This window comes from Hypanus sabinus, chromosome 24 (assembly GCF_030144855.1).
Source record: "Hypanus sabinus isolate sHypSab1 chromosome 24, sHypSab1.hap1, whole genome shotgun sequence".
In the NCBI taxonomy this organism is placed as follows: Eukaryota; Metazoa; Chordata; class Chondrichthyes; order Myliobatiformes; family Dasyatidae; genus Hypanus; species Hypanus sabinus.
Genome location: NC_082729.1, coordinates 35,159,242 through 35,175,002, shown reverse-complemented (window position 1 = coordinate 35,175,002; position 15,761 = coordinate 35,159,242). Strand labels below are relative to the sequence as shown.

The 15,761-nt window shown below is 41.6% G+C and overlaps 1 protein-coding gene across 1 annotated transcript; it reads right to left on the bottom strand.

Annotated features, from left to right (window-relative positions):
- Positions 1–9,163: 9,163 nt before the first annotated feature.
- Positions 9,164–10,153, bottom strand: LOC132380743 (C3a anaphylatoxin chemotactic receptor-like). The gene has a single exon (XM_059949735.1). The coding sequence runs from the start codon at positions 10,151–10,153 to the stop codon at positions 9,164–9,166; it is 990 nt and encodes a 329-aa protein (XP_059805718.1).
- Between the last annotated feature and the right edge of the window lie 5,608 nt (positions 10,154–15,761).

The following is a 15,761-nucleotide window of genomic DNA, read 5'->3' as shown; positions in this document are numbered from 1 at the left end:
CTTTGTTTAGGAAATAGTGACCTGCATCTGAGATAACCCCTACTTGTAAGAGTATAAATGATTGTGCAGTGTTCATTCACCAAGAAAAAAGTTAGTTCCTTTAAGTCGTTTTTATTTCCTTCGTTGTGAATCGTTCGGACAAGGCATACTTTGGCTGGGAGTAGCAGTAACGTCACGTCGTCGAGGAATTCGTTACTTCAGGAAAGTCTCTCCCAATTAACTGTATAAATCACTAGGACTTTCACATTTACCACTTAAAGACTGTTTTCGCATTCACCACTTTAAGAACTATTTTAGAGTTGCCGTACAGCAGTTAACTTCCGTTTAAGTTAGTCGTCTGATTACTTTTCATTTTTGTTGAGCAGAGTTCAATAAATTGATTATTTGTTTATTAAGTTGACACTTCCATATTTATTGTTGACAGACACGCATTGCAACACTGTAATGATCAATAAACCAATTGAATGGAATGAAATGAATTGCCTCGAGTCTGAGAGTTACAAGTGTCTGCACCCACGACAGCAACCACCACCCTCACCACCCATAGCACAGCTTCTCCGGCACCTCTACCACATCCCTCCCGTGGTGCTTTACCCTCGCCATTCCCAACAGCCGTTGAACTGCCCGCCAGATTTACAAAGGCACCCTCGGGACTGCGTTGATAAATACAGTACTGTGGTAAAGTCGAAGCCACCCTCAGTACCGAAAAGTGCTCAGGACGTTTTGCAGAGTCCTGCAAAAACGCAGAAGAATCCAGCACAGAAATGGTCCAAAATTGTCACAGAAATTGTACTGAACCAATTAGATTAGTAATCGCATGGCCAACATAATAATCCCGTCTGCTGTCCATTTTCCTCACATTCATGTGCCCATGCAAACGTCTCTTATCGGTGCCAGTTTGTTGTAAGTAGGTTTGTTGAATACACAAAGCTTGGGGATGTTGTGGATTGTATCGAGGGCTGTCAAAGATTACACCGGGACATTGATAGGATGCAAAATTGGGCTGAGAGTTGGCAGATGGAGGTCAACCCACATAAGTGAGAAGTGTTTTATTTTGGTAGGTCAAGTATGATGGAATGATATCGTATTAATGATAAAACACTTGGTAGTGTGGCGGCTCAGAGGGATCGTGGGGTCCGAGTCCATAGGGCGCTTAACGCAGCCGCGCAGATTGACTCCGTGGTTAAGGCGTACGGTGTATCGGCCTTCATCAATCGTGGAATTGAATTTAGGAGCCTAGAGGTAATGTTGCCGCTATGTAGGACACTGGTCAGACCCCACTTGGAGCACTGTGCTTATTTCTGGTTGCCTTACTATAGAAAGGATGTGGAAACTATAGAAAAGGTGCAGACGAGGTTTACAAGGATGTTGCCTGGATTGGGGAACATGCCTCGTAAAAACAGGTTGAGTGAACCCGGCCTTTTCTCCTTGGAGCGACGGAGGATGATAAGTGACGTGATAGAGGTGTATAAGATGATGAGAGGCATTGATCGTGTGAATAGTCAGAGATTCCTTCACAGGGCTGAAATGGCTGACGCAAGAGGGCACAGGTTTAAGGTGCTTCAGAGTACTTACAGACTAGATGTCGGGGTAAGATTTTTATGCAAAGAGTGGTGAATGAGTGAAATGGGCTACCGGCAATGGTGGTGGAGGCGGATAGGATAGGAGTTTTGAAGAGAATTTTAGATAGGTTCATGGAGCTTAGAAGAATAGAGGGCTATGGGTAGGGACATGCACGGAACAACTTCGTGGGCCGATGGGCCTGTATTGCGCTGTAGGTTTTCTATGTTTCTAAGTACTCGTTACACTATATGGTACATGTGCTCTATATTGATACAGTCTAAAGGAGCATAAACACAAATTTTCTTCCAAATATGTCCATGAACGTTTTATTAAAATTACTAAAAGCTTAATTGGTATTGCTGTTTCAAAGGTAAATAAGAAATGAACTGAGATCTTATCTCTTGTGTGCTTCATATCGGAAAGAAAGAGGAAAGCACCCTGCTTGCAGGAAGTGGTTTAAATACTCGAGTGTCGTGCGTCTGTAGAGAGCGCCAATCTTTCAAGTACAACGGGGCGAAAACACTGAGGTGATGTCATTGAGTGTATATTATGGACGGAATCCATGGCGACTTTTCTTTTTCAATATTTATATTAACTACTTCCATAGAGGAATACAATATTATAATATTGTAATATCATGGAAACAGAAGCAAGGTTACAATGCCACATATCTATGTATAATAAGGTAACCATAAAATTGGAAATGTATATTTTATTCTAATCTAAAGAAAAAACAATACCCCATTACACAAAAAAAGAGGGAGAGAAACAGCTTCTTGGTTAAAAGAGAAGAAGAAATAATCTGGGACATACAGTCGTAAATTCAAACAAATAGTGGCCATCATCATTGCTTAACAAATCGAAGATTGTGAAATTAGTTCCAAAAAGGTCCCCATAATGTGAAAAAAATTGTCTAGGTATAGAAATTCTCTAGATTTAAACATGACATAACCTCAATCAACCAATGGGCATGAGTAGGCGGAGCGGCATCTTTCCATTAAACTAACAAGAGTCTTCTGGCAAAAAGAGAAATAAAAGCTCAAATATGCAGATCAGTCGGCTGAAGAGTAAAATCATTTCTTCCAATTATGCCAAACAAGGGAGTCAGTGTATTGGATTTAAAATTCACTTTAAAAAGCTCTGAGGAATTTTTAAATACTTCTTTCCAAAATTTATCAAACTGAGGGCAGGACCAAAACATATGAATCAGAGAGGCCTCTCGACATTACACCTATTAGAGTATGGAGAAAAATCTCAGTGAAAACGAGAGAGCTTATCTTCAGTCATACAGGCTGAATGAAACACTTTAAATTGTAAAAGAGAGTGACATGCACATAACGATGAGGTGTGAACAAGTTTAAAAATTACATTCCAAGTATCCTCATCAATTGAAACCTGCAGGTCTTTTTCCCAGAGATTTTTAATTTTGTCTAACGGAATGTTTGTCATTTCCAACGACATACTATAAATATTAGAAATAGATCCATTACGAAAAGGTTTTAGATAAAAAAATTGTATCAATTAAATTCTTATCTGAACATTTAGGAAATGTATGAAGTTGAGAACGCAAGAAGTCTCTAATTTGTAAACATCTAAAAAAAGTCAGCTTTACGAAGATTATATTTTACAGATAGTTAATCAAATGAGGAAAGACCTCTCAGATAAACAGATGCTGAAAACATTTAATACCAGTCTATTCCACTCTTTAAAAGCTCCGTCAGTCAAAGAAGGTTTAAAAAATAATATGAAAAATTGGGACCAGAGAGTGAAAAACCAAATATCCCAAAGAATTTTCTAAATTTTAACCAAATCCTCAAAGAATGTTTAACTACATAATTATCAGTTAAATTACTCAAGGATAGAGGAAATGAAGAACCAAGAACAGAAATAATAGAATATTTATTATCTGAATTAACTTCTGAAGGCACCCAAACCGGATCGTCATCAGGATTAATATAATATAACCTAAACGTAAGGTAGCGTTTGTTGACTGTTTAGTAGTAAAACCTAAAATTGGGTAGGGCTAATTCCCATTTTTTCTATTTTTCTGAAGGTGAAATCGGAGGGTGTTATTCTTCCATAAATATGAAGATATAGTCAAGTCTAAAGTGTCAGTAAAGGATTTAGGAATAAAAACGTTCTGGGTATGGAATACATATAAAACCTTAGGCAAAATATTTATTTGAATTGAATTGATACGTCCAAGCAGCGATAAAGAAAGAGGAGACCAGTCTGATGTTATCTTCTTAACATATTCCAAAAGAGTGACATTGCTTTCTTTCAAAAGAATTTTATAATTCCTAGTAACTGTTATGCCGAAATAAGTAAATTGATTTCTTACAATTTTAAAAGCAAGGTCAGAGTTGACTGATGCTAAATTAGTCAAAGGAAAAACTTCTCTCTTATGAAGACTAAGTTTATATCCAGAGAACTGAACAAACTCAGAAAGTAAAGAAAGTACTGGTAGAGAGGACTTTACATTAGAAATGTAGAGCAAAAGTTTATCAGCATAAAGCGACAACTAATGAGTGATACCTTAAAATACCCGAGAAGTCAACGGAATCATTAAACGCGATGGCTGAAGGCTCTGAAGCCAAATCAAAAAACAAAGAACTCAAAGGACATTCTTGTCTGGTACACGTTAGGGACAGAAAAGTTTAGAACTCTGAGAGTTAGTAAGAACCTGTGCAGTGGGAGATGAATAAAGTAATTTAATCCATTGAATAGAATTGGACCCAAAGTTAAATTTTTCTAATATTTTTAATAAATAACTCCATTTTACCCCATCAAAGGCTTTCTCAGCATCTAATGAGATTGAGCATTCCTAAGTCGCTTTAGAGAGAGAGTAAATATCATTCAGCAAACGACGAATGTTAAAATGAGAATAACGATTTTTATGAAATCCGGTCTGGTCATCAGAGATAATAGAAGGCAAATGTCTTTCATGCTATGAGCCCAAAGTTTGGATAAAATTTTAGCGTCAACATTAAGTAAGGAAATAGGTCTATAGGAACAGCAATCAGTCGGGTTTTTATTCTTTTTGAGAATAAATGAAATAGAGGCGTCATGAAAAGATTCTGGCAAAATGCCTAATTTAAAAGATGGTGGATAGAAAGTAAATGAGGAATAAGCAAAGGAACGAAAGCCGTACAAAACTCTCCAGAAAATCCATCCGGGCCGGGAGCCTTCCCGGAACTCAGGGAATGGGTAAACCGGGTAACTTCCTCAGAAGAAAAAAGGCTGATCTTACAATTATCGATTAACCTTAGAAAGTGAAGGAATGTTCAGACGATCTAGAAATTCATTCATAGAGAAAATGGCTTCAAGAGAGTTTAAAGTAAAATTCTCTAAATGTATCGTATATTTTTAATTGATCAGAAGTTATATCACTATTGCTTTGGAGATTTCCTTAATTGGACGTTTAACTATGAAAGTTTTAAGTTAATTAGCGAAACGTTTGCCTGTTTTATCACCATGAACATAAATTTGACTTTTATCTTTTAAAAGTTGAGTTTCAACAGATTAAGTTAAGAACAGATCACTTTTAGTTTTCAACGCGTAATTTATATAAGACGGAATCCGAATTAAAAGCATATTTTTGATCGAAATATTTCCGCTGATTGGCTAAATCTTCTTATTAGCGTTTTTCTTAATACGTGCTGTATAGGAAATAATTCAGTCTCTAATATAAGCCTTGAAAGCAACCCAAATAATAAGGCTAGAAGTGCCATCTAGCGTATTCTCTTCAGAGAAAAAAGTAAGTTGACTCTTTAAAAATTAAAAAAGGCCTTATCCGATTGTAAAATTTGATCAAAACGCCAACATCTGTTTGATCGAGAAACACCCAGAATATTTACTGATAAAAAGACGGAGGCATGATCTGAAACAGAAATTTCTTTATATTCAGAGGATCGAACAGAGGGTATCAAATGACTATTGTCAAAAAATAATCAATCCTGGAATAGGTATGCTGAACATGAGAAAAAAGGAATATTCTCTACTTGTTGAATATAAAAACGCCAAAGATCAATAGTGTCACATTTCATTAGAAACGATTGCATATAGGAAGCAGATCGACTATAATTCAATCGTTTCTAATATGAACGGTCTAAAACTGGGTCAAGACAACAATTAAAATGACCTCCCAAGATTAAAGAGTACAAATTTAAGTCTGGTAAAAAAAAAGTTCAAAAAAGCCGAGATCATCTATATTCGAGCATAGAGATGAGCAAAAACCATTAGTTTATTATCAAATTTCCCTGAGACTATAACGAACCGCCCATTGGGGTCAGACATTGCATCATGTTGAACAAACGCAACTGAATTGTCAATAAAAATAGAAGTAACTCTCGCCTTGGCTTGAAAGGAAGCTGGTCCATTCCAACGTTTGAACAAATGTCCACAGTCAGTTCTGCGAACATAGGTTTCTTGTAAAAAAAAATTGAGGCATTCAATTTCTTAATATAGGTAAAAACCTTATTGCGTTTCACAGGGTGGTTTAAGCCTTTCACATTTAAACTAAGAAAATTAATATTGCGTACCATTTAAATATGTTTAGAGAGGTTAAACATATGAACCACTGGAATATACCAAAAATCCAAACATTAACATTCAAAATACTTAACCGCAACTAACCAAACAGCTGATAAATAGGAGAAAGAAAATAAAAACGGCCCACTCCCCCCACCCCTCCCAAAGAAAGAAATCACCCAAGAAAGCTAACCTAGTGATAATTCGCACCCCCAATATCCTATGGCAGAGCTCTAAGAGAATATTAGTACAAAATGAAATCCAAAAATAGACTAAATAACCTTCAAACGAACTGAAAAAAATTCAAAACATAGTACTTGCAAAAATAATTACAAGGGAAGCTTACTGAGCGTAAGTCTATTAATTTTCTAAAGAGTCAAAAATGAAAAAAACGTGAGGAAAAAAATAATTATTTATGAAAATATATCGAAGTAAAAAGAATAATTCAAAGGAAGAAATGCTGAACAAATAAACTACAAAAATGCAACGGATTGATCAGTCAGCCGGAGTGGACGAGGTTATAAGAAGCAAAAATATACAGTTAAACTTCTGGAGTTTAAGTACTAAACCTTTAGACTGCAAACTTCCAACAACGAAGAATCGGTCAAGCTAAGGAAGCATGGTTTACATAATACAGTATTAAACAATTATTATTCTGGACTTGATTCGGTCTGAAGAAAATCGTGCACTTCCTCAAACCAAAGAAACAACCTAGGAGATCAATTTTTCAAACTGATTGTGAGGCACGCTGGGTAATTTAGTGAAGGTTTATAGCCTTTGCTATATAACTCAAAGATGACTTTTTTGTTCTAAAAACGTTCATTTAATACCTCGGGTGAATAAACTTCGACCAGGCTTATCTTGTACTCTTCAAAGCTAATGATACCTAATATAGTAACCTTTGTTTGGAAGTCATGAAAAGCAGTTATCACAGGTCGGGGTTTTTGTTCAGAAGATGATTTAAGTACTGGGGCACGGTGCGCCGATCAATTCTAGGCAGATTATCCAAAACATCAGAGAACAAGCGAACGAACAGATTTGCAAAAATTCTGAAGGCGGTTTCCTTCAACCAACTCAGGAAGACCCAAAATTCGTATATTGTTCCTTCTTGATCTACTCTCCAAAGGGACAATCTTTTGTCTTAAAGATTCAATGATTTTCTATTGTTTATCTCCGAACTTTTCCAAGTCATCAGTCTCGTAAAAGCATTTTCATGTTTTTGAATCTGAGTAGCATGTTCCTGTGAAGTTTTTTGAATAGTCTGCAGCGGAATCCCCATTCATTTAACCTCCTAGACAACTTTTAAATACACATCCAGAAGTTGTTCGGACGTTTCGCTCTGAGCTTTCCGAATTAGCTCCGCAATAGCTTCCATCGTCACAGAAGGATCCTTTTGTTTTTAGAAGATTTAGCACGAGACGTCATAATACTTCAAAAGTAAGATTTCAAAACAGATTGGATTTAGTAGTTTAAAAAGAATGGAGCCGTTGGAGAAACACATCTACATGCAATGCCAGTAGTAGGCGTGATCCACCGCGACTTTATTCCCTGGATTCAACTTCGGCACGCCGATAGAAGGTGGGGAGGAGTGGGTTGGGTGGGGGGTGTGTTATTTTGACCATACGTCAGTGACAGGCGGTTGTCCGCACAGAGCTGTGCTAGTAATTTCAGTTGTTCGTGATATATACTATGTCAATAAAAGGTATGGATATCCAGATAGGTGGGTTATCAGGTTTGAAAGCGGCACATGGGTTTGGTTGTGCTGTGCACCGTGATGTTGTCTATCAAAGGATACATCAACACTATGCCAATGTCCTCGGCACGCTAGATCGTTTATATGTGGTTTTGGATGGCATTGTCTCCAGAGGGACTTCATCTCAACATCATTGAGGCTGTCTGGGATTACCTGGAGAAACAGAAGCAAGCGAGAGAGCCAAGGTGTGCAGAAGGACCGTGACAAGTTCTCCAAGATGCTTGGGATGGCCTACCAGACGATGTTCTTGTAAAACTGCATGACTGTGGAAGCAAGAGAAGTGATGCTTTAAAGGTAGAGGGTGGTAACACCAAACATTGATCTGATTTTGTTTTTTTTTTAAGTATTTACTGCTGTTTATAGTATTAGTTTGGTATGTAGAATCTTTACGTTTCATTAGGCCACTTTATAAGGTACTCCTGTATACCTGCTCGTTAATGCAAAGATCGAATCAGTCACTCAGATGGCAGCAACGCAATGCATGAAAACATGCAGGTATGGTCAAGTGATTCAGTTGTTGCACAGACCAAACATCGGAATGGGGAAAAAACGTGAACTAAGTGACTTTGACCGCGTATGACAGTTCACGCCTGACAGATTGTTTTGATTATTTCAGAAACTGCTGATTTATTGGGATTTTCACGCACGACAGTATGTAGAGTTTACAAAGAAAGTTGTGAAAAGAAAAACATCCTGTTCTCTGTGTGAAAATGACTTGGAAGGAGAGAGGTCATAGGAACATGGAGACTACTTGGTGAAAGAGGTGTATACAGTTCTGGCCGCCCATTGCAGGAAAGTTGTCGAGGTTTTGCAGAGGAGATTTACGAGAATGCTGCCTGTATTAGAGAGCATTTTCTACTACAAGAGGTTGAACACACTTATTTTCACTGGGGTGGCGGGATGAGATTTAGAAGATCATGAAAGGCATGGATATTCAGTATGTTTCACAGGATTGAAAATTCTAACACAGCGGACGTGCATTTACAGCGAGGGTGATTCATTTCGAAAGGAGATGCGAGGGGTAATTTATTTACACAAACAGTGGTGTGTGCCTGCTATATGCTGCCTGGAATGGTGGTGAGAGTAGATGGATTAGAGACCTTTAAGACATGTTGAGATGGGTGGAATCAGCATCAAGGAAGGATAAAGGTAGGCCGTGGGGATTTGGTTAATTGGGCATTTATCGACTGATCGAATTGATACGGCAAATTATAGGCCGAATGGTCTATGTTCTATGTTCTGAGAGATTAAATTAGGGGTGCAGGAAAGCCTCCACTGCTGACCACAATTGCATCCGACAGTCAACTATGTCTGCAGTCAGGGGTTATCGGTGGGATGACTGGCCACGACTCGGACTTTCTTAATTGAGGTGTGGCTGAAGGTCTTTGACAGGGTCTCCAAATCCAGCCTCTGCTCGGTGAAGGCCAGATGGAGCGAGATGAGGAGGGAGCGCCTGAAGACCTGGTGGAATTCGCGGCCAGCGAAGACATAGAGAAGGGGGTTGAGGGCGCTGTTCAAGGAGGCTAGGGCGACAATGAGTAACGACCAGGCTTCGGGGATCGGTGTGGAGAAGGTTGATATGAGGTCGCAGACAGCGTTGGGAATCCAACAGATCATAAAGGTGACGACCACGGTGATGATGAGGCGGACAGGTTTCTTAGATTTGGTGAACCTGTTTCCTTGCAGCCTGCAGCCAGCCAGGGAGTAGCAGGTGATCATAATTAGAAGGGGGAGGCCGAAGATGAAAACAAACCAAAATAGCTCCAAGACGGTCCGTTGCTTCTTCCAATCCGGAAGCAGGAGGACGGGCAGGCACATGACGATGGCTAAGATCCAGACTCCGAAGCAGGCCGCACGCACCCACGTGAGGCTCAGATGTTGCTGGAACCACGTGGGCCGAGTAATAGCCAGGCAGCGGCAGATGCTGATCAGACATAAGAGATATATGCTGGCGGATGCGTTGAAAATCATGAAGAATCCAATACACATCAGGGAAAAGTAGGGTTTGTACCCAGAGTAGGTCAGGAACATGTTGGCCAAGCGGAAGGGAAGAGTCAGGCAATAGATCAGGTCAGCCATAGCCAGGTTCAGAAAACACACCGTGTGGACCTTAATCTTCATCTTGAAGCCCGTCACCCAGATGACGGCGCCGTTACCCGGCACGCCCAGTAAGACGGCGAGGGTTAAGATGACCGTTGACATGATGGAAAGTGCTTCCCACTCCATTATGTTTCCATCGGCCGTGGAATTGTGGGAGGACAGATTCCCAGCGAGCGTCGAATTGGACACACCTTCGGATAACGACATTGTCGGATCTGGAGGAGGAGATATTGTAGAAGTGAAAGGGGTGCAGAATGGAGTGGCGACAGATTCAGAAGGAGAGGCGAGAGCGAACAGGGATGGAGTGAAAGGCTAGTAGAGATAAGATGTAACACAGAACTGAAACTTGACACAGCAACAGTAGTGAAGGCAGCGCAGAGACCAAGTCGTCTTGCATCCCAAATCACTGGAATTTCACCACATCCCCCGGCATGTCCTCGATCTGTCAACGACAATGTGATGTATGCCCGTGCATTAGCTTCCCCACGTTAGAGAAAGTCACTCGCGGCTGATCACGGATGCGGGAGTGCATCCGAACACAGCCGTTAAGTGGATCCTGGATCCTCCTCTACAGCCCACCGGCGACTCACGGATGGTAATCCCTTAGAAAACATTGAAAGCCTACAGCAGAATACATGTCATTCGGCCCACAACGTTGTGACCAACATGTCCCTAGCTTAGAAATTTCTACTTTACTAAGCTCCATGTCCCTATCTAAAAAGCCGCTTAATAGACCCTATCGTATCCGCCTCCACCACCATTGCCGTCAGCCCATTCCACTGACTCACCACTCACTGCGTAAAAACGTTCCCCTGACATCTCCTCTGTACCTGCTCCCCAGCACCCTAAACCTGTGTCCTCTTGTGGGAACCATTTCAGCCATGGGGAAAGAGCTTCTGACTACCAACACGATCAACGCTTCTCATCATCTTGTACTTATCTGTCAGATCACCGCTCATCCTCCTTCGTTTCAAGGAGAAAAGGCCGACTTCATTCAACCTATTCTCATCAGGCCTGCTTCCCAATCCAGGCAACATCCTTGAAAGTCTCCTCTGCATCCTTTTCGTGGCTTCCAGATCCTTTTGTAGTGAGGCGAACAGAACTGAGCACAGTACTCCAAATGGGGTCTGAGCAGAGTCCTATATAGCTGCAATATTACCTCTCGGCTCCAAAATTCAATTCTGCGGTTGAGGAAGGCAAATACAGCACACACCTTCTAACCACAGAGGCAACCTGCGCAGCTGCTTTAAGCGTCTTATGGACTCGGACCCAAATGTCCCTCTAATCCTCCACAGTGCCAAGAGTTTTACCATTAATCTGCCATCATATTCGAGCTACCAAAATGAACCACCACACTTATCTGTGTTAAACTCCATCTGCCACTTATCAGCCCAGTTTTGCATCCGATCAATGTCCCGCTGTAACCTTTGACAGCCCTCCACAGTATACAAAACATCCCCAAACTTTGCGTCATCAGCTAACTTACTAACCCATCCCTCCACTTCCTCATCCAGGTCATTTATAATGAGCTCCATGCAGAATATGACTCGCCTACAACTACCCTTTGCCTTCTGTGGGCAAGCCAGTTCTGGACCCACAAAGCAATGTCCCCTTGGATCCCATGCCTTTTCAGTAAGCCTTTCATGAGGTACCTTATCAAATGCTTTGCTGAAATCCATATACGATACAGCTACTGCTGGTCCTCCATCAATGTGTTTAGTCACATACTCAAAAAATTCAATCAGGCTCGTAAGGCACGACCTGCCCTTGACAAAGCCATGCTGACTATTCCTAATCTTTTTATACCTCTCCAAATGTTTATAAATCCTTCCTCTCAGGATCCTCTCCATCAGCTTACCAACCGCTGAGGGAATACTCACTGGTGTATAATTTCCTGGGCTATCTCTACTCCCTTTCTGGAATAAAGGAACAACATCCGCAACCCTCCAATCCTCCAGAACCTCTCCCGATGCAAAGATCATCAGAGGCTCAGCAATCCTCTCCCTCGGCTTCCACAGTAGCCTGGGGTACATTTCATTGGAACACTAGAACACTAGAATACTCCAGGACATTATAGGCCCTTCAGCCCTCGATGTTGTGCCGAACCATATATTCCTTGATAAAAGTACTAAATGCACACTATCACGCAACTCTCCATTTTTCTGTTGTTCACGTGCCTGTCCAAGAGGCTCTTAAATATCCCTAATGACTTAGCTTCTACCACCATCCCTGGCAAGTCATTCCAGGACCTCGCAACCCTCTGTGTAAAAAAACTTACCCCTGATGTCTCCCCTAAACCTCCATGCCTTATCTTTGTACATGTGCCCTCTGGTGTTTGTTATTCGTGCTCTGGGAAACAGGAACCGGCTATCCACCCTATTTAAGTCTCTGATAATCATATAGACCTGTATCAGGTCCCCTCTCATCCTCCTACTCTCCAAAGAGAAAAGTCCCAGCTGCGCTAACCTGTTTTCCAATCCAGACAACATCCTGGTAAATCTCCCCTCTCCACCCTCTCCATTGCTTCCACATCATTCCTACAATGAGATGACCAGAACTGAGCAATATACTCCCAGTGTGGTCTCACCAGAGATTTGCAGAGCTGCAACATGATCTCTCTATTCTTGATCTCAATCCCCCTATTAATGAAGCCTAGCATGCCATAGGCTTTCTTAACCACCTTATCAAACTTTGCAGCGACCTTGAGGGATGTATGGATTTGATCCCCAAGGTCCCTCTGTTCATCCACAGTCTTAAGTAACTCACCATTAACCCTGTACTCAGCCTTCTGGTTTGTCCTTCCAAAATGCATCACCTCACACTTATCTGGATGGAACTACATCTGCCACTTTTCTGCCCAACTCTGCATCCTGTCTATATCCTCTTGTAATCTTCGACAGGCCTACAGCTCCATCCACATCTCCTCCAATCTTCGTGTCATCCGCAAACGTACTCACCCATCCTTCCGCCACTTCATAGAGGTCATTTAGCGGCACTCCACTAGCCACGGACGTCTAGGCAGAATACTTTCCTTCCACTACTACCCTCTACTTTCTTCCTGTAAGCCAATTTTTTTTATCCAAACAACCAAGGTTCCACTGATCCCATGCCTCATTACTTTCTGGATGAGTCCTTCGTGAGGGACCTTGTCAAATGCCGTGCTAAAATCCATGTTGACCACATCGACCGCCCTACCCTCACCAATTTATTTTGTTACCTCTTCAAAAAATTTAATTGGGCTCAAGAGGCACGACCTTCCCTTCACAAAGCCATGTTGACTATTCTTGAGTAGACTGTACTTTTCCAAATGCTCGTAGATCCTATCCATTTCGTCCAGACCCAGCCACTTAACCAACTTAGAAGAACATCATACTGGACTCGAACGATCAAGAAACTACCACAAATAATACTAGCTATCGTGACCATGGGGGATTCCCCTGGGTACTCCGCTTCCCTCCCACATTCCAAAACCATTCTGCCACTTAGTTTAATTGACCTTTGTGAACTTTCCTGTAGTTAACCAAGTAGGTTGAAGGGCAATGCGGCTCGTTGGGCCGGAAGGGCTTATTACTAGACAGTAATTTATTAATTTAATGCATTGGAACGTCACCAAAAGAAAAAGAAATTTCATGCCATATGTGAGTGACGATAAACCTGATTTTGATATGGGTCTTTGTTGTGGACGGAGACTGGTAAGGGTTGCTGAGAGAAGGGAATCATGTTTTAAAAGGGGAAGGGACATGGGAGGAAGCGGGAAGCAAGGGAGGGTCATTCTGTAATGGTCAATGCACTAATTGTTTAGAATCTAATGACCTTCCCTGGTGTCTGAGATCCGCGTGTGTCTGCATCCGCGCTAGCAACCGCCCCCAACATCGTCCCTGCCAGGCCTACACTGGTACCTGTCCCACATCCCTCCCGAGGCACTTCACCTTCGCCATTCCCAGCATCCCTTGCTTCCTTCCGACGCTCTCCGGTAAACGTTGACAAATGTAGTATCGTATAAAAGTCACAGTCACCTTCGCTACCGAGATGTGCCTGGGACGCTTGCAGAGTCCTGGAAGAACACACGAGAATCCAGCACAGGAATAGTCCACAATATTGTGCTGAATCAATTAAATTAGAAATCACACAGTCTACGTAACTCATCGCGTCTGCTGACACAATGTCCATTTCCCTCACATTCATTTGCCCACCCAAACGTCTCTTATCAGTTCCAAATATGTCTGACTCCACCACCACTCTTTCACTGCATTGCAACCACCCACTGCTCTCTGTGAAAAATTAACTTACCTTTCCCATCTCCTTTGATCTTACCCCGTCTCACATTAAAGGCACGCCCTCTGGTACTGGTCATTTCAAACTGGGGAAATAGATTCCGCCTGTCTACTCCATCTCTGCCTCTCATCACCTCATAAACGACTTCTACAACTATCACCATTACTACCATCACTAGCACTACTAATGTTACTACTATTATTGTTGCTGTAAATACACTACAGAAACAGGTCCATGCCATTGCAGGCATTGCCTGCCATTTCCCTATTTTCACTAATCTATCTTGCAAACCTTTGGAACCGTGACTGCGTATGGCTCATGTATTCACGTGTCTGTGTAAATTCCTCTGAAACGTACTGACTGCAGATGATGTCTGTCACCTCCACTGGCAGCCACGTTCAATGTGTCAGTTCATGATGGACGGCATGGTAGCGCAGTGATTAGCATAACTCTGGTGCAGCGACAACGAACCGGGTTCAACTCCCGCCGCGATCTGTGGGGAGTTTAATTTCCTGTACTCAAGATAAATTTACGCCTTCCTCTGAATTTTGCTCCTTGTCCTAGCACGGGAAAATGATTCAGTCTACACTGTCTCTGTACCTGTTATCATTATTTATTTTGTCAAGTCATCGGTCAGTGTCCTTGGACCCCACGGAAAACAAGACCAGCAACTGTAATCTCTAGAGTTCTCCTCATTGAACTGAATGTTAACAAACTTACTGCCCTGCATTCACTGAGTTACTGAGTTAACTCCTGAAAATCCTCCCAAAAGTAGGAAGGTCGGGTTTCTTCCGCAAACCAGCCACCCTGGTCAGACGCCACATTTCCAAATTAATATAAATACCATTGAAATGCATCTCACCTTTCCCTGGAACATCCGGCTACGTTTCCAGTCCAAAGCAATTTTGAATACTTGCACTCAGACGTTAAATTCGACGGTGAGATTCAACGGGTGCTCCTGGTACTTCAAGGGGTTGTGCCCTGTGCGGAATTTGGATGCTGATTTAGCAATGGTTGGGTCCTAATTCCGAATGAGCCGAAGAGATGAGTTAGTCCACCTCGGTAAATACTCTCTGGGTTCGAAGTTCTAAGAAGCTCAATATGAGGAAGTTGAGTTGTTGACATCAGGAGATAACATTTTACTCAGAGAGCAGAAAAGAACAAAACATTTCCTTTATTTTTGAGAAGTAAAGTAGATAGAAGAGGTGACGTGGTTATTTCTGAAATTTACCCCATCTGGTCCATGTGACTTATCTACATTCAGACCTTTGAGGTTCCCCAAAACTTTCTCCCTAGGAATAGTGAATTCAGACACTTCATGCTGGTGTCGTCCACAAAGAACACTGATTCAAAATACTTATTCAAGTGCTCTGCCGTTTTCGTGTCTCCCATTAGTATCTCTCCAGCACCTTTGTACAGCGGTCCAATATTACCTCTCTCTCTCGCTCTCTCTCTAACACTTTACGTCTCTAAAGAAACATTTAGTGTCCTCTTTAATATTATTGGCTAGTTTACCTTCCTATTCCATCTTTTTTTCCCT